This window comes from Triturus cristatus, chromosome 5_1, assembly GCF_964204655.1.
Source record: "Triturus cristatus chromosome 5_1, aTriCri1.1, whole genome shotgun sequence".
NCBI classification, from domain to species: Eukaryota; Metazoa; Chordata; class Amphibia; order Caudata; family Salamandridae; genus Triturus; species Triturus cristatus.
In genome coordinates this window covers 896,552,366-896,571,456 of record NC_140587.1, presented here as the reverse complement: position 1 = coordinate 896,571,456, position 19,091 = coordinate 896,552,366, and the positions used below count along the sequence as shown (strand labels likewise).

Sequence of the window (19,091 nt, the reverse complement as noted above, 5' to 3'; positions counted from 1 at the left end):
AGCAAAGTGGCAATCCTTTGAGTTCCACAATCTTTACTCATTATAGAGTTGTTTACAAGGTCCAGTAATGTACTAATTTGGTAGGGAAGGGTCCTAGTACTTATACCCAAAAATGCCTTTGATGTAGGGGGTGACTTCAATGGAACTCTCTGAAGTACACAAGGCTCTCTTTCAGCCCATTCCTGGCTCCAGGCTGCCAGTGGGGGGTAAATTAGCCCTCTGTGTGAGGACATAACCTATTCAAATGTAAGTGTGAGCCATCGCTTCTCTTTCCTGTCCAGGAAAGCTATCAGAATGCAGATAACTGAAGAGGAGTCCTCTGTCACATCCAGCCCTTTTTGTGTTTGCGGGGGTCTAGAGGGGATGCACAAAGTGTAGCTGTCACCCAGCTCAGACATGTATTGCAGACAGGCTGCAAAGCATACAGAGTTATAAGCACAAAGAAATGTACACTTTCTAAAAGTGGCATTTCTAAAACAGTAATGTGAAATCCAACTTCACCAGTAAGGAGTATTTATCATTGCCCTTCTAAACATATCAAATATGAGAAAGTTACTTCGTTCTGACCAGGAATTACCACTTAAAAGTATATAAGGGAATTCCCAATGTTAACTTATGAAAAGAGTATGCTTCACATCAGTGAAAAAAGACTTTAGCTGTTTGTCGCTACCAGAACATGTAAAACCTACAGGTACATGTCCTGCCTTTTAGTTACACAGACCTTGCCCTTAGGGCTACCTAGGGCCTACCTTAGGGGTGACTTATAAGTTATGAAAGGAGAATGTAAGGCTTAGCAAGCAGTTTTAAATGCCAAGTTGACGTGGCAGCAAACTGCACACACAGGCCTTGCAGTTGCAGGCCTGAGACATTGTTAAGGAGTGTGGGGGGGCACAATCAGTGCTGCATGCCCACTAGTAGCATTTAATTTCTAGGCCCTCTGCACATGTAGTGCACTTTGCTTATAAGTAAAATAAAGGTGCCAATTGGGTATGAGCCAAAGATACCATGTTTTATGGCAAGAGCATATACACTTTAGCACTGTTTAGCAGTGGTAAAATGCCCGGAGTCTTAAAGCCACCAAAAACGACGTCAGAAAAAATAAAAGGAGGAAGGTAAAAGGTTTGGGGTGACCCTGCAAAAGGGCCATTTCCAACAGCTCTCTTACCTGAACTACTGATCACATATGTCTTCTTGTACATAGCTGGCTTAGCCCATGATAATTTCTTATGTAATGTTATGGGATGTTAGTTATATTTTTATAGTGCACTAGCACCCGTGAGGGTATCCTTGGCCTGAACACCTGTGTGAGGCTAGCCTCAGGTGGGCTTTCTTCGAGAACTAGATCTTCAGCTTCTTGTGGAAATCAAGAGGGGAGAAGGAGGCTCTGATATTTTCCTTTAAGAGTGAGGTATGATAGTGCAGGACCTCCTGTTTAACATTTGTTTATGCATGAAGTGTGTGCTATTGAAAGTCCAGCAGAGAGGATGTGCCTGGAAGGATAGTGAAAGTGTGCGCAACTGTTCAAGTAGTTTGTACTTTGTATGTGTAGGGGAAGAGCTTTAAGTGTGCCTGCTTGTGTATCAGGAGCTAGTCGAGTTCCCTTAGGTGATATGTCATGTGGGCCTGGCCTTGAAGATTTATTACTAATCTGGCTGCTTTGTTCTTGATGATCTGGAGTTATTTTGTGAGTTTGTTGGTTATTTCTGTGTATAGCATGTTCCCCTAGTCTAGTCTGCTGGTGATCACTGATAAGGGCTTGGGTGACCCTTTTCCTGGTGTTATTCAATATCTTGTTCTTCCTCTTCTTCTTGAAACAGGACAATTCAAATGAATTTACTTGGGTGGACATGTCCAATTTGCCGCCTATAATAATCCAAGGATTCTAGCTTGTGCCCTGTTCATATGTGCAGGTTTGAGATCTGTTGGCGACATTGTGGCATCCCATGACTATGCGTGCTTCCTTAAAAACACCACTTGGGTCTTGCCCCTGTTCAGCTTGAGGCAGTTCTACTTCTTACAAGTGGCCACTTTGGTCATGAATGGGATGAACTTGTTCCTGGTGGTGGGTGGTTTGTCTGAGAACGATAGTATCAGTTACATGTTGTTGGCATAGGAGAGGATGTTGATGTTGTGTGCCCAGATTACGCCTGCCATTGGGGTCATGTAAATGTTGAACAGGGTCAGGCTGAGCAGGGAGCTCTGTGTGACTCTGCAAATAAGTTCCTGTGCTGCTGAGGAATATGGTGGCATGTCTACTGTTTAAGTTCTTCCTGTGAGAAATGTGGAGATCACCGGGTGTTCGTATCCATCAATCGTCGAGTTCCTGCACTGTGTTTAGAGACAGGAAAGGAATGGATTTCATCAGTCGCTGCCAGTCTAAACCCTAGTCCTGGTGGTCCATCTGCCACATTGCTGCCAGGTCACAGTGACACTCACCCCATCTTTTTACGGTGGGGTGAACATCATTTATATCACTCTCCAGGGACTCCCTACAAGGCATGGTGGTTCTGTGTTTGAAAAACACATAATGGCCCTTATGTGCTGAGAGAAATCTTCCTGCATATCAGGGGCAATATTTTTTACATTTTCAGAAAAAATTTCATCTGCCTGGTGAAGCTCTTCTCATATGATCATTATAGTATCTCAGGTTGATTTTTCAAGTTTTATTTTCATTTTTTAAAAGCCTTTCAGCCTGAAAATTTAGTATGGTCTCTCTATCCTCCTTTGCAATTGAAATAGAACACATGCAAATTCTGCATACATGAAATGAAAGGTTGTCTCAATTGCAGATGTGTCATGGATGATTAAAAGAAGATATCAAATCTATCAGGAAGGAAAGCGCAGAACAGTGCACAATAGAGAATTAGTCTGCAGGTAAAAGACCAGGAATAGTCTACAGAGAAGGAACTAAGACTTACGCCTTCCGGGAGCAGATATCCGCCAACACTGGCATCATCTTCTAATGTTCGACTTGTAAAGGGGATTGTAGGTGTCAGCCTGGGAAAGTATATGATGTTTCTTTTTAAAATCACAGCTTTCTCTACACAAGGATGAAACCTCGAAAACGAAACCACACAATGCAAAGTTTTTATTAAGAACTATACCTCATTGACTCTTTCAAACAGGACTTCAGGAATGGCATCTTTTTTAATGTTTCGACGGTGGGAAACATTCCTGGGTGCAACGTGTTCTGTATTTCATCAAAAAGTTTACTTTGAGCGCTAGGATTTCGAGAAAGATTGAAAATGGCCCACATCAGCGAATTTGCTGTCTGTAAAGAGAGAAACAACTGAATTACATACTTTATTTAAAACTATTTGTTAGGGTTTTTAAGCTATAAAAAAACAATGAAACATTACTATAAGATCTGCTTGTCAAGATTGGTAAACTTTTTCTTATCAACATTTAAAACATCAAAATATACACTGTAGAAGGAAAGTGTGAAGAATATAAAATGTGCATTACCTCTACGTCCCTCATCCTCGACCCAGTCATAACTAATGAGGTATTCCACATGACAGGAAACAAAACAGGAAACGCTTTTAGGCTCCACCCACCCTCCCGTCAGGGGCTATAAGTACATAGCCAACAGAAAGCACATCCTGTTTTGTTTCCTGTCAGTGGACCTGACGGGGAAGCAGGGGTAGGTGCTGGGCACTTACCTGCTTCGTGTTGTCCTGTGGTTTCCTCCTCTGCTGGGCTTTGGGGGCGATCATGGACATTCATGGGACTTCCTCGAGTCGGGCTGCGGGGCTTCCTGGACTCTTCAGGCTCCTGGATGCTAGTTCTGCTGGGCTGCGGTGGCTTCCTGGGACCCTGCTGCTGCTCCTGCTGTTGACTGTGAGTCCTTCCCTGTGGGTGTGTCCTGGCCTCCTGTTGTGCTCTGTTGGTGTTTTCAATGGATTGTGGAGCTTCTGTTCCCCGCTGGTGGAGCGGCCGGGGTGGGGTCAGGGCGCTCCTTATGTGGGCTGCCTGTGTGGTGGGAGCGCCCGGGTTGGGGTCCGGGCGCTCCCTGCTGTTTTCTCTGGGGAGCAATCGGGTTGCACCGAGTGCTCCGCTTCTGCTATTTGCGGTGTCTGGGAGCGGAGCGCCCAGTTTGGGGTCCGGGTACCCCGTGTGCTTTTCCTTGGAGCACTCAGTTTCCCCAAGTGCTCCGTGTTTCTGCTGCTCCGGGCGGGGCCTTCAGTGTAGAGCACCCGGTTTGGGGTCCGGGATCTCCATTGGTATTTTCATTGAAGTGCTTGGGTTTCCCGGGTGCTTCGCATTCACGCACTTCGGGCGGGTCCTTTGTTATGGAGCGCCGGGGTGGGGTCCGGGCGCTCCATTTAGTACAGTGCCTCGGGAGCACTCGGGTTGGGTCCGAGTGCTCCGCTTTCTTTGGTGCCACCATTGATGCACCCGGGTGGGCTCCGGTTGAGCTTTTCTTTCGGGTGCCAGTTTGGTGCCTTCGGCGGCCGCGCACTGTGTTATCTGGCCATGCCCCCTCCCGCCTCACTTTCGTTTTCCCTCAGCTGTGCGCTTGGGGGCGGTTTCCTGTTTCTGTTTTGTTTTATAAGGAGGGGGGTGTCGCTTTCGCTTCAGTTCTTCCTGTTTGGCTTGCTGGATTCCTGCTTTTGGTGTTACTTCATTTGCTGGTTGATTCTTGATGAGGAAGCATCACAGAAAGCGGAGACATGTGCCTCCTGTTTCCTCTTCCTCTTCCCTTGCGGACAGTGGGGATCCTGTCCCTGTGGGGAAGCGCCCAAAGTTGGATGGCGACAGGTTGAAGCGCCTGATTTTGGAGACTTTGTCTGACCTAAAGTCCTCCAAGAATTCTCCTGCTGGGAGTCGTTCTGGTGGGGGCGTTGCCCCCTATTCGGACATTTCTTCTTCCGATTCTTCTGGTGACGCTTCCTTGGAGGCAGTGGATCTGAAGGGCAAATATATTTCCAAAGAACTGTTGCCTGACTTGCTTTCTCATGTGCGTGAGAACATGGGGTTTCCTGATGATGCTGTGGCCAGTACTTCCTCGGATGCTGTCTTGCTGCAATTTCGGAAGCCTGTTGTTACTTTGCTTCCTATTCATCCCTTTGGGATGGATGTCCTCTTGAATGAGTGGAAGGACCCGGATCACATTACATTGCCACGCTTCATGTCGAAGCTTTATCCTTTACAGGACATGGAGGAGTCCTTTCCTGAGTCTGTGCATGTGGATTCCATTGTCGCAAGTTTGGTTGGTCGTCCTTCCATGGCGGATGATAACATCCTTCATGATGGGGTGGATAAGAAGGTTGACTCTGCTTTGCGCAATTCTTATGCTGGTTCTCACCTTGCCATCTGTTCTGGTATCTATGGAGCTTATGTCGCTCAATCTCTGTTGTCTGACTTTAAGACTTTGTTTTCAACGATGCAGGAGGGTGGCTGTTGCCCGGATTTGCTGGAATCTATGGAGCATCAGGCTAAATTCCTCTCGGATATTGCCTTCGATTCTGTGCGCGCTTCTGCCTTGTCCTGTAGTTCCTTTATCACTGCTCGTCGGAATCTGTTGTTGAGAGGTTGGAATACGGATGCCACCCAGAGGTCCAGGGCTTTGCGTTTGCCCTTGACTGGCCCTCGTCTCTTTGGGGACGCTCTTGAGGATCGGGCTGAATAAGGTGTTCAAGGAGTGTAAACATTCCTTTTCCTTCCGTCGGCAGCCTTCTCGTAAGGATTTTTCCTTTTCTCAGGCCAAGACTTTTCGCCAGCATTACAGGTTTCAGCAGTCCTCCTTTAAAGGCCCGAAGGGTGCTGGTAGAGGTTTCCCTCGGAAGTTCCAGAAGAAGCCTCCCCGTGATGCTGAACCGGGGCCGCAGTGTTCCTGACTATGCCACTCCGGACGTGGGTCCCGCTAGTTTGGCACCCGAGGTCGGTGAGAGGTTGCGATTGTTCCTTCCCACTTGGCGTCTGACGACCTCCGATCAGTGGGTACTGGAGGTTCTAGAACCGGGGTATCGGATCGAGTTTCTGTCCCTTCCTCCTCCCTCGGGCGTCGTGCGGACTCCGACTCCATTGTGCCGGTCCCGTCATCAGTCCTTGGTGGCTGGTGTTCACGCTTTGTTCTTGAAGAACGCGATTGTGCCCGTTCCCCGGTTGGAGTGGGGTCTGGGGACCTATTCGATTGTTTTGCTGGTTCCGAAGGTCACAGGGGGGTTTCGGATTGTCATCAATCTCTGGAGTCTGAACTTGTTTGTGCGGAAGATCCATTTCAAGATGGAGACTTTGCAGCGGGTGGTTTCTTTGATTAAGGCCCGCTGGGTGTTTGCTACTCTGGATCTCCAGGACGCTTATCTTCATGTGCCCGTGGCTCTGGAGGATCAGATGTTCCTGCGGTTCTGCCTGGAGGGTCATCACTGGCAGTTTTGTGTCCTTTCGTTTGGTCTCAGGTCTGCTCCCCGAGTATTCACCAAGGTGGTTGCTCCCTAGGTGGCTCATCTTCACCTCCGGGGAGTGTTGGTGTTCCCCTACCTCGACAATTGGCTGCTCCAGGCTCCTTCCCCGGCGGTCCTGTCCCAGCACCTGTCGCTGACCATCCTTACGCTAGAACAGCATGGGTGTCTTGTGATTTTTCCGAAATGTCAGCTCCTTCCTGCTACTCGGCGAACTTTCATAGGGGCCGTCTTCGATTCAGTCCTGGGCAAGGTGTTCCTGCCGGATTCACGATTCAGCATCTTCAGTGCCTGTTGCGGAGGTTGTTGTCCCAGGCTGCAGCTCCCCTCCTTCAGTGGCTCGAGGTTCAGGGTCATGTGGCTGCTACTGTCTTCACGGTGCCCTGGGCCAGGGTTCATCTTCGGCCTCTGCTGTGGCATCTTCAGCGTTGGGTGCCGTTTCCGGTTCAGGACTATGCTCTCTCTATGCCGGTGTCTCTGGAGGTGGTGTCCGCTCTCCAGTGGTGGCTGGATTCCTCGAATCTCTCCAGGGGGATGTGGATTCGCCTGCCGCCTCCTTTCAGGTTGACAACGGATGCCAGTGCGTCCGGTTGGGGGGCTACTCTGGGTAAGTGGTCTGTTCAGGCTCATTGACTCCGGGTGGAGTCCCACCGCTCATCCAGTTGGAGGGATCTGTCTGCTGTGGACCGTGCTCTTCGTTTCTTCCATGCCCGTCTGCTGGGGTGCAATGTCCTGGTGAGGTCAGACAACTCTGTGACTGTGGCTTGCATCAACCACCAGGGCAGTACTCGCAGTCCTTCGTTGAATTTGGTGGCCTGTGCAATTGCGGGTTGGGCGGAGTGTCATCTTCTGGCCCTCTCTGCTCAGCATATCCGGGGTGTGGACAATGTGGTGACAGACGCCTTGAGTCGCAGGATTCTATCTTCTCTGACCCTGTGTCTCTCCCCCAGGATTTTCCTGTTGATCTGTCGGAAGGTTCGGGACTCCCCTGCTGGACTTGTTTGCCTCCCGGGCCGATGCCCAACTCCCCCTCTTTTGTTCTCGGACTCCGGAGTTGGGTGCTTGGGGGGTGGAGGCGTTGTCTCTTCAGTGGCCCCCTTGGCTGCTGTACGCCTTCCCCCCTTCCACCTGGTTCCTGCCTTCTTGCTGAAGGTCCAGCAGGTGGGTGCCCGGGTGGTGGCGGTCTTGCCTCATTGGCCGCGGAGGTCCTGGTTCCCGTTGTTGTTGAGCCTGGCAGTGGGCCCTCCTTGGATTCTTCCCCGCTACCCGTCTCCCCTGAGGTCTCCCTCTCCCTCCCTCCTGGTCCCTCTCACCCTGGCGGTCTGGAGGTTGAACGGATGTCTCTTGGAGTCTGGGGTTTGCCTGATCACCTCATCACTGTGATGCAGGGGTCCCGTAGGAGTTCCACTTTGTCCTCCTACTCTAAGCATTGGGCTTCTTTCTCCTCCTGGTGTTCGGGGCTTGGTCTCTCTCCTGTCTCCTGTACTATTGCTTCTATCCTTCAGTTTTTCTTGGATGGGTTTCAGAAGAAGTATGTCTTGTCTACTCTGAAGGGGCAGTGGGCTGCCATTTGGGCTTTTCGGTATCCGGCTTCGCTTCCATCTTCGGATTGATTGTTGGTTTCCCGGTTGTTCTGGAGTTTCTCTCTGTCCTCTCCTTCTACTCGTTCTCAGGTTCCTCCTTGGGATCATTCTTTGGTCCTGGGTGCTTTGCAGTCCTCTCTTTTTGAGCCCTTGGAGTCTGTGGACCTTAAATTCCTCTCTTTAAGGTGTCTTTTTTGGTTGCTGTTACTTCTGCTCGGCGGTTGGGTGAGCTCACTGCCTTGCGTTGTTCTCCTCCCTTTTTGCGTTTCTTGGATGATCCTGGGTTTGTTCCAAAGATTTGTTCTCGTATTCATTGCTCTCAGGAGTTGATTCTTCCTTCTTTCTGTCCTTCTCCTTCCTCGCCTGCTGAGTTGTTGCTTCACTCCCTGGATGTGAGACGTGCATTGTCCGTTTATATTGCCCGCTCTGCGGGGTTTTGCTCTTCGGACTCCCTCTTTGTGACCTTTGGTTTGGCTGGTTGGGGTAAGGCTGCCTCCCATCTTACTCTGGGTCACTGGATCAAGGCTATAATTTCTATGGCTTATCAGGGCTCTGGTTTGCCTTACCCTTCTGGGGTTCAGGCCAGTTCCACTAGGTGTGTTTCTGATTCCTGGGCTTCCTTTCATGGGGTTTCCCTTGATGAGATCTGTCGGGCTGGGACTTGGGCATCTGATTCTACTTTTGTACAGCACTATCGTCTGAATTGTGCTTTGTCTGACCGGACCAATTTAGGTAGTGGTGTGTTGCGTGCTGTGGGGGTTGTTCCCCCTCCCTGATTCTGTTTGTTTATTAAATTTTTCACTTGCTGCACTCCATTTTTTGTGTTCGGTCTCTGTTCTCTGTGTGGTTCACAAAGGCCTGCTTGTGGGGTTGCTTTGGTATGCCTCAGTAGTTATGACTGGGTCGAGGACGAGGGACATAGAGGTAATGCTATGATTACTTACCGGTAATCCCCATTACTCTTAGTCCTACTCGTCCTCGACCCAGTCATACTTCTCAACCGCCCTCCCTGTTCAGGCCTTTGTTGCTTGGTATGTCAGGATGTGCTTTCTGTTGGCTATGTACTTATAGCCCCTGATGGAAGGGTGGGTGAAGCCTAAAAGCGTTTCCTGTTTTGTTTCCTGTCCTGTGGAATACCTCATTAGTTATGACTGGGTCGAGGACGAGTAGGACTAAGTGTAATGGGGATTACCGATAAGTATTCATAGCAGTCTTTTCACAACCAGCTCCCTTATATTTATCCTAACAGATCCTTTATATAGAGAGAGAGGTTTCATGAGCCATGCATCCACAAATAAAACAGTTGTATTCAGTAAACTGAAAACTAAACGTCCATTCATAATAAAAATGGGTAAACCTAGGTGCATAGAAATATGTCTAATTTGACTTAGATTTACTAATTCTGTGAAATTACAGAATGTCCTTAGGATAAGCTTGAGAATCCATGACTTACATAATATTCCAGTCATAACCTATTTATCTTATATCTAAAGTAGGAGGATTCTCCAATGGTGGACCTGCAAGTTTATGGAATGGGTAAAGTGTGCTTTGCAGTTTTCTCAACCCGTTTTTTTCGCCATAGAAACATTATTTTTCTCTTTGGAGAAACCACTTATTTTATACTCTGATGACGGATAGGAGCATTTCCTTCCCTTTCTCAATCCATGAAAGCAATAGCGAAAGCACTCTTCAAACATGTTGTCACAATCCAAACCATTCTAATGCCGTGAATTTGCACAAGGATTCACATGTGAAACCACCAACTTTAGACAAGGTCATCTTAAGGACAACAGTAATTAGTCTAGGTTTCAAAATTTGCTTCCAAAATCTGAAAAAATATATATATATTCCACTTACATTAGGGTGTCAGTAACTTACTCCATATATATACCTTGTACCAGATGCATGGACTGAAAATACCAAATTAAGTTCAGGCATCAGGGGGGGATTTCACAATAGTGTAAAATGATTCTCCAATTGTAAAATTATTTCGGAACATATAAGTGATTCTCAACTTAGTCATATCTCTGTATTATAGAGATCTGTGACACAATAACCCCCACAACTGCAGAAAGTAGTAGTTGAAAGTGATTTTGAATTAAAAAATATATATTTTCATTGTAATAAAGAATGCAATCACTGATGGTAAGATACCAGTAGCGGTCCGTGGAGGGAGTTCCGTGGGGCGGTGAGGCAGGGCGGGGGGGGAGGGGCAGGGTGGGGAAATGTAAACACCGGAATATGGATGAACGGAGGTAAGCACACATTTATATAAATAAAATGAATTTCGTTGCGGGCGCTGCATCGCATTTTGTGATGCAGCGCGCGCAAAGGAATTTGTTTTATTTATTTAAATGTGTACTTACCTCCATTCATCCATATTCCGGTGTTTACATTTCCCCACCCTGCCCCTACGCAGCCCCGCCTCACTGACCCACGGAACTCCCTCCACGGACCGCTACTGTAAGATACTCAGGGGCAAATTTATTAGGAAACTATCAGAGCACCGACAGTTTCCAAATGCAGGGATGCGCCGCATTCACAAGAATAAGGTGCGCCCCTGCCTTTCCCTTAGCACTGGTGCCAAATGTAGCTGCCTAGCACCAATGCTGACACTCTTGCACCATTGTGCCAAGCTGCCTGCGGTGCAGGGATAGATTGTTTATGTGCAGGAAGGTGTTCTTTCCTCCACATAAACAATCAGTAATGATGTTTTGGAACTTTCTATGTGTCCTGCAGAATGCAGCACACTTAGAAGTTGGAACTCGTCATTTTTTTAAACAATTGTTTATGTGCATGAAAGGACACCTCCCTGCACATAAACCATCAATGGCATTTTGCTGTTTCTATGTGTGCTGTACAATGCAAAACACATAGAAACAACACAAACAAGAAAACATTAAGCATTTCTCCTTGTTTGGCCATGTTAAGACGCTGCCCCATATTTACGCCACCCTTGTAAATATGAGGCACCATCAAAGTTAATGGGTGTTGTCGTGGAACGCCCTCCGCAACACCCATTGCCCACCGCTTTCATGCTAAGTATAGCGTGAAAGGGTGCCTTATTTACAAGGCGGCGTTAAGCCACATTAAATGGCTTAAATCCGCCTTGTAAATAAGGCGAAGCCCCTATCGCCAAAGGAACATCGCAAAAAGTGATGTTCCTGTGGCGATACGGGCTGGTAAATATAGCCCTCTATATTGGTTACTCAAACAGTTTTACAGGTAAGAAGAAAATGAAGACTCAACACATATGTAATTTGGGGGTTTCTAGGGTTCTAGGGTTCCCTTGCCACCCTTGGCACTGCCTTTGCGATCCCTGACCTCAGGGGGGGTTCGTTTTTCTCATTGTCTGCCTGTTTTTCATGATACTAGAAAATAATATTTTTTAATCATTATGTTTGTAAAAAAATATGAAGCCCACATAGAACCTCTGGTGGAAACTATGATAAGCAAATGTATGTTGTATGCATGCTTGAGGATAAAGTGTGTTTAAGTGAGAGAGAGCATGTGTATGTGTGAGAAAATGTTTCTGTATGTGTGAGCATGAGTATGTGAGTGAAAGTGGGTAACAGTAAAGTGACAGGTAGTAAGTGCGATTCTGGGAGTTTGAGGTCCAGATTTACTATTCTTTGACACCAGGCAATACTACACCAAAGTTGCTGTGCAGTCTTGAGTTAAAGGGGCAGAGAAGAAATGCACCATATCGAATAGGAGATGGTGTATTTGTTTTAATCCCCATATGCTGGCTCCTTTTTGACAGACATGTGCAAATGCACATATCCTTGTGCAAGAGTGCAAAGTGTGTGCATTTTCTGAAGCATAGGTTTTGTACTGGAAGGGGTCCCTTTCAGTACAAAAAGTATGATTTATGGCTTTTCCCACTCTATGTGTGTGCTGTACAATGTAGCACGCATGCAAAGTTGGAAAAACAATAAATAAAGAAGTTTCTTCTCATTATGGCTGTCTTGAGGAGGCAAATTCCTGCCTAACCAATGTTTTTAGATAGAGATTTGCGTCAAAACCCATGGGTGGTTGCATGGGAATGCCCATGCTCACTCATGCAACATTCATGGAACTCCCCCTTGATACAAAATAATACAACGCAACGCATAGTACAACTTTGCATTACTTTTTGATACTATCCAATGCAAAACCCTCAATTGTTGAGATGTTAGGGTCATGTGACATGCCTTCCTGGAAAAACTCTGGGTTAGGGGTCCTATGATGTCACTTCCTGTGATGTCATTAAGGTGAAAGGGCATATGATGTCACTTCTGCTATCATAGCATTTCGGTAAATTGATGCCCATGAGACCCAATGACAAATAGTTATGGAGAAAAACTTGTACCAAATTAATCAAAATAAAACATAGAAAAAAAACAATGAAAATGTATTTGTAGTTTGATATGGCCTGGTAGATTGATCAATATATGTGCATGATGACAAAATGCTGCTCTCTGCACAGGAATGGGAAACATACTCTCGAGACGTGGAGGCCGGATATCTGCTGAATGAAAACATGTTGACAGAGCTTTGGAACTGAGAAAAATCAGTGTTGCTGAAAAAAGATTTTGCTAACTGTAAACACCTGTACCAATAATTTAATTATGCACAGAATTGCGATGGTTTAATAGGGTAAATTACTGAAAAATCTAAAATACTACAGATGTGTTGAAATAACTGATGCAAGGGAAATTCATCATTGGTTTTTTGCAACAAAGTAGCATAGTCCAGCAAAATAAATAGATTGGTTGAGCATTATGTACCCCGATTTAGCTTCATGATGACGTTTCAAAATGCAGTATCAAAAGAAGTATTAATAGGAAGGCACGGAATGCAGTAACCTTTCTGAACATGAAACACTCTAGAAGACCAAACCAATGGCTATTAGTACACACCCGAAAAAGTATGGAGCCACACAACTCCTCTGATTTTGTAATGGTTGCTGCAAACTAAAAAGTTACAGTTGGAGGCCAACTAACCGGGTTGCGTAGGTCTGCAGATCCTAAACGGAAGTAAGAATTTACATTGGATGAAGGGAAGCATGGGGCATATCTACAACGCGGCGATAGAAAATTATCGCCGCTTTTGCGGCCGTTTTCGTCCAAAAAGCGGCAATAATTTTTTCGCCTAATTAGCAAGGTCACGCTAACGCGTGAAACCTTGCATTAGCGCACAAATTCCTAACGCCCAGCTTTGCATCTCTAATGAGATGCAAAGTGGGCGTTCCTGACCTGACATGACATGAGAAATGTCGCTAAGCGACATTTCTCCTATCATCAAGCCCCACGCTATGAAGCATAGCGGCAAGAAAAGTAGCGATAACCCCTGTTATCGCTACTTTCCTTATGCCTGCTTCAGGACTGACTTAGCCATGATATCCTATGGAAGGTGGATATCATGGCTAAGTTTGTGAGGCCCTATCATCAAGCTAACGCCACATTTTGTGAGATTATCGCTGGGTTTCCAGCGATAATCTCACGTTAGGCAGTTAGCGTGAGGATTTTTATCGCTTTTGAGATAAGCGTTGCTAATAGCACGCTATCTCAGCGATAAAAATCCACGTTAGCCGGCGATAATTATCCTAGCGCTAACTGCGCTTAGCGATAATCATCGTCGGTTGTTGCTGATATGCCCCTTAGTTCCCTTGTCCAAATCAATTTGTTTATATTTCAAAGTTGATTGCCAGATTAACGAAATCCATCATGATAGTCAAACTGTCAAGATATTTATAAATCTTATAAAGCCTAATTTGAGCCATACAGTTTTGATTTCTTTTTGCAAAAACTGATGAACGTATATTAGCAAGCAACGAAAAGGTCGCAAGTTGGACTAGGCTACTTACCTCATCCAAATTTGGTGGAAATACATCATTTATTTTTGATGTAGCTGTAGCAAAATATCTCTATGCAAATTGAAATGAGGGAAAGCTCTTTTGTGATCCCCAATAAGTTTTACCTTGTTGACACCGATTATGTATAGCAAGTGCCTCCATAAACGGACATTCAAATATGTTTTACTAATAGTACAAAGGTCAAGTTCTAAATTATCACAATATTGCACTGAATTAAGAAAACTCTGCTTATTTTCTTACAGATTGCATGTTATAATGACTTTACACACAAAAACAACACTTGGAACAATAACAAGGCTTATTTTGTAAGATTTTATTTGGTGTAAACCATTGCCTTTGAGTGATATTTAAATGCCTTTTTTTATAACTAGTACACATGACATTGTTGTACGGCATAAATCATACATGCAGATTAGCTATTTATTATCAATGTTCTTGTAAAGGTGAGGCAGCGTCATAGGTGCCTGAAGTTGATAGCGTTAAGAAGGTGAATGGGCAATAAATATGCCTTTACATTTTGTCTTTCTCTTGACACGTTTCTATGATGACAAATTGCTGATTATTCATTTAATATGGAGATTGGGATTTGCTTTAAATTTTCTGAGGCGATATTGTAAAGTGAACTATGTGACAATTTTGATGCAGTACAGGGTCTGTGAAAGAGAAGGCTGTAGGATGATATGTGCAAAGGATAATTATTCACTGACTCAAACCGCATTTCCACATATTTTCATTTCATCAATAAAACTGCATGTCACGCACATTTAGTGGTCATTTGAATGAAAAATGGGCTGCCTGTAAATAGCAGTCCACTACTACACCATGCTTCAGTGATATATTTGTGGCAGTGGGCTCCAAAATGCATCACCGCCTTGCCACTCTTCTGCAGAATAGGTGTGTCTCATTTGCCACACTTGTTCTTTGTACTATGTTTGGATTTTTTAGAACCCCTATGACCTGGTTGCAGTAAAATTACGGCAGCACCCCCACTCTGAAAATTGTTCAAGCACCATTGGGCAGCATGACCAACATGAGGACAGTGATATACAGCATATTACATTCTCTGCATCTATCTCTCTTAATATAGATATGTATGTTTTATTGGACCTTTCCAGGAGAACTATAGGGAAATTGGTACAGTAGGTGTTCATTGTTTTTATTAAGTATCTTTATCGAGTCTGTATCTTTGGTCATAATGCCTACTGCTCAATATTCTGCCAGACATTAAAATATGATGTTCTATGCTCCACTGCCTCAGTTCGGCTGCCATGACCATCTATTACAAAACATTGTGGAACATCAGAGGCAATCCATCACAGTTGTACGCTTTAAATGTGGGACGAGCTGATGATGTCCTTGTCCTGTAGCTTGAGCATAGGAAATGTGAAATTTCTCTTCAAATTCTAACTTTTTTCTCCAGTTTGTACTCTACCTAAGTGACAGGCATAGTAGAAGCCATGGACAACTTGTTTCTTCAATAGATGCTATTCCATCATGGCATCTGTTGGAGCAAGAATGGAGCTGGACCGGGTTGATATAGCTCCATTGGCTGCCGGTGGTACGAAGAATAGAGTTTAAGCTTTAACCTTGGCATTTCGATCAATCCATGGCAATTGCCCTAGCTACCTGAAATGATGGTTATGTAGCTATAAGCTGAATCGTACATTGAGGTCCAACTCTCATAATCTGCTCTGTAACCCAGGTTTTTATAAAGCCCGGCTAAGTGGCAGATCTTTCACGGGGCTGCCAAACTGTGGAACTCTCTGCCAAATGAGCTCCGCCACATAGAATCAGAGCCACTTTTCAGGAAAGCGGTGAAGATGTGGCTCTTTACTTTAGTCTAAGAAGGGGCTCTAGGGCCTGCTGTTTGGTTTTTCTCTGCGTGCCGCCTACTGCTTCAGCGCTGGGACACCTCTGTTTGAGGTAGTTGTTCGCGCTTTATAAATGTCGGTATTATTATTATTATATAGCTCTTCACATTGTTTTTTGGTTACCAGGAGTGGCCTTGCTGGCTTCTCCCCTACTCCTTTTGCAGCTATTGTCAGTAAATTCCAAGTTAAGGAGGAGCCCAACCCATTAGGCACCCCTTTCAACTGCCATGAGACAGCATCTCCCAGAAGTTGAATGGGGCAGACAGGCATGATCATGGGGGTCTTGTGATATGCACGTAGACATTCCTGGCAAGAACTAGCATTATGATCAAGGACACTTATTTTTGGTCTCTTGTCTGGTGGCCTCAGGATCTAGTAACTCTTCTATCTCTCTCCAGAACGGTTTCCAATCTAGAAGTTATGTTTGATGACAAGATGACCTTCTCATACCAAATCATTCAAGTCACTTCATCTTGCTATAATATTCTGAGAATAGTAAAAAAAAGTTCTTCCTAGCATCTCTTTGAGCTTCAGAAAACAGTTATAGTTGCTCTAGTTTTATCTAGAATGGACTATTGCAATGTGCTTTATGTCAGCATTAAACAACGATTATTAAATAAACTCCAGACCCTTCAAAATGCAGCAGCACACCTTCTCTTAGGTATCCCTAAGTTTCAGTCAGTTTCCCAGGCATTATCGAAACTTCACTGACTTACTGTTAGAAAACGGATCGCTTTTAAGGCCTTATGCATTGTCCATAAGGCTCTTCATGATTGTTGTCTGGAATATATGAAGCTCAGAATTCAGTGGTATATCCCAAAACGAATGTTATGCTCCACTTTCACAAAAAATATGGTGTTACCTAAATTTAATCAGGCTTCTTGAGGTGGCAAAAGTTTTATATTTTCTACTGGAGTACTGTGGAATAGTCTTGCTCTGTACATATATTTTCAGACCAACCTAATTTATTTCAAGAAACTTCTTGAAACATGGCTGTTTTCTAACCTATAATTGTCCAGCATGATTTCATATCACCCATGATACTTTGCTAGTGCCAAGACGCCTTTAGGCAGTAGCACGCTTTATAAAAATATCATTCAATCATTAAGATAATTGTTCTTCCTCTTTATTGAGTTCCTCTACCCTTAGCTATAAAGTACTTACTTTAGTGGCTGGGAGCACAAAAGTCTACAGAACAAATTGTATTTGTGCTTCAATCTACTTACAGCCTCATTGCAAATGCACTGTCATAATGATGAGTGGTGTGTTGATTACTGGGTGCAGGAATGCTGCATCATAAGTTTTCCACCAATGTGATGAAAAATAACATGCATAATCAGGGTTTCGAGTACTGGTAGCACACTTATTTTTCGGGGTAAGCTTTGAAGTTTGAGATATTACGTCTTAGGATCCAAAGCTAAAAAGATTACATACATTGTACACATCTGTCTGCATAGACCAGGCCTCTCAAATCAATATGTTAAGTTAGAAGTTGATGTTTTTTATACATCCTCAGAAATGCCAACATTTCACAACATTGATTTCCAACTAAGATTAGTTTATTTTAATATTTTCCATTGCACAGTCTTAATATCAACATTAAATATGCACGTTTTGCATCACTGCATCATCATAAACGTTGCTTATACAAACGTACCGTTTCAACACCTCCAATTTGAAGTTCTGAGAAAATGCCACATAACTGCTTTCTTGTCAACTGACTGTCTTGGCATACTGCACTCAGTATGTCACCTTTTGAAGTGTCTGGTTGATTTTCAAGTCTTTCGCTGATACAGTTTTTTGCTACCAAAAGAAATAGGTTGCGATCCGTTAAAGAGTATTATGGAGTTAGAGTAAACATTGAGAGAACATCAATGAAAGTACAATATGTAGGTAGCATGATTTTACTTTTGTCAGGAACAAAAGAATTACTTAGCATAAGGACATTTCATTAATAAATGGAAAAATTAAAATAATGTCCTGACTTGTGACTTTCACGTGCACAAGTATACATGTAATAAGTATAAAATGCACTCCAAGCGTGTGTGTGCATAAAGTATTCTGCACACCCACAAATCCCCCAGAACATAGCTTCTATATTTATAAAATAGCGGCCTTGCCAATTTACCTGCCCTCTATATTTGTGTCCAAATTCATAATTCTCAAAGGTGTATACATACTGATGCACACATTAGGTCTTTATGCTACATTATGCAATTTCACAAGATACTGGAAAATATCAGAGCAGCCAGGTATGGTATCTGATACTACTTCCTGGACAACCCCCCTTACTCTTGGGTACCTACCCACAATGAGTTTAGTCTGTCATGCCAATCCCATTGGTCAAAGTTTAACTGCCACTCATATCTACTAATTAACTTATTTTCAAAAACACTTAAATGGTTAATGCAAAATGTGCTTAGCAGTACCTCTCCTCCAAAAAACATTAAACTCACTACAATCAGGATTCAGCCAAGAATCTTTCTACTGTGACAAGACTAGTAACATAAACATCCATATTAATCACCACCACCTACCAGAATCCCCTCGCTTACAAACGTATCCTGTAGACCTCTCTCCAACATTCAGCATGTGTGCCCATACCACCATATTAAGTATGCATGGCTCACCAAGGAAAATTATACAGATATTTATTGCTTCTCTCCTTTCTTCAAGTTTATTTCCCGATAATCATCTCTTTTACTTTTAGAACACATCCAACAGTGACATCATTACCTCATATGGTTGTTTCTGTTAGATCTTGGATGAAGACACTACGGGGCATATCAGCAACCGACGGCGATAAATATCGCAAAGCGCGCTTAGCGCTTTTATATTTATCGCCGCCTATCGCTGTAATTTATCGCCCGGATAACACGTTATCAACAACACGTTTCTCCAGGGCGATAAATTATACATCAAAAGCGGCATTATGCGGGAATATCGTTGTTAACCCAGCGATATTCCCACAGCGATAGAAGAAATCTTGATGATAGGGAGATGTGGATTCAGCCACTGAATCCACCTCCCATGTCATAGATAGGGTAGTCATAAAAAATAGCAGACTTAAAATACCGGCAATAACAGCGGTTAGCGCTGTTTTTAATATCGCTATGGGTGTCCTGGGCCGCATTGTAAATATGGAAAAGGACAGTTAGCGATCATTTTCCCTTAGTTTTTGCAGGGAATGCCTACTTTGCATCTCATTAGTGATGCAAAGCGAGGCGTGAACTAAACGGGAGCTGAATCAAGGAAACATGTGATAGCGTGTCCTTGTAAATAATGCAATATAATTATTGCCGCTTTTCGCCCAAAAACGGATGCTAAAGCGGCGATAATTATATCGCCAGCCCTTGTTGATATGCCCCTACGATCT

At 44.3% G+C, this 19,091-nt stretch overlaps 1 protein-coding gene across 1 annotated transcript in view; it reads right to left on the bottom strand.

Annotated features, from left to right (window-relative positions):
• The window catches only part of LOC146831579 (1,25-dihydroxyvitamin D(3) 24-hydroxylase, mitochondrial-like), a 185,818-nt gene that overhangs the window by 71,539 nt on the left and 95,188 nt on the right, over positions 1 to 19,091 (bottom strand). Inside the window, exons 9-11 of the mRNA XM_085603949.1 lie at positions 17,373 to 17,518; positions 3,105 to 3,271; positions 2,919 to 2,997 (exon numbers count right to left, since the gene is read on the bottom strand). Of these exons, the coding sequence (XP_085460075.1) occupies positions 2,919 to 2,997; positions 3,105 to 3,271; positions 17,373 to 17,518 (392 nt within the window). The remainder of the gene's footprint in view (positions 1 to 2,918; positions 2,998 to 3,104; positions 3,272 to 17,372; positions 17,519 to 19,091) is intronic.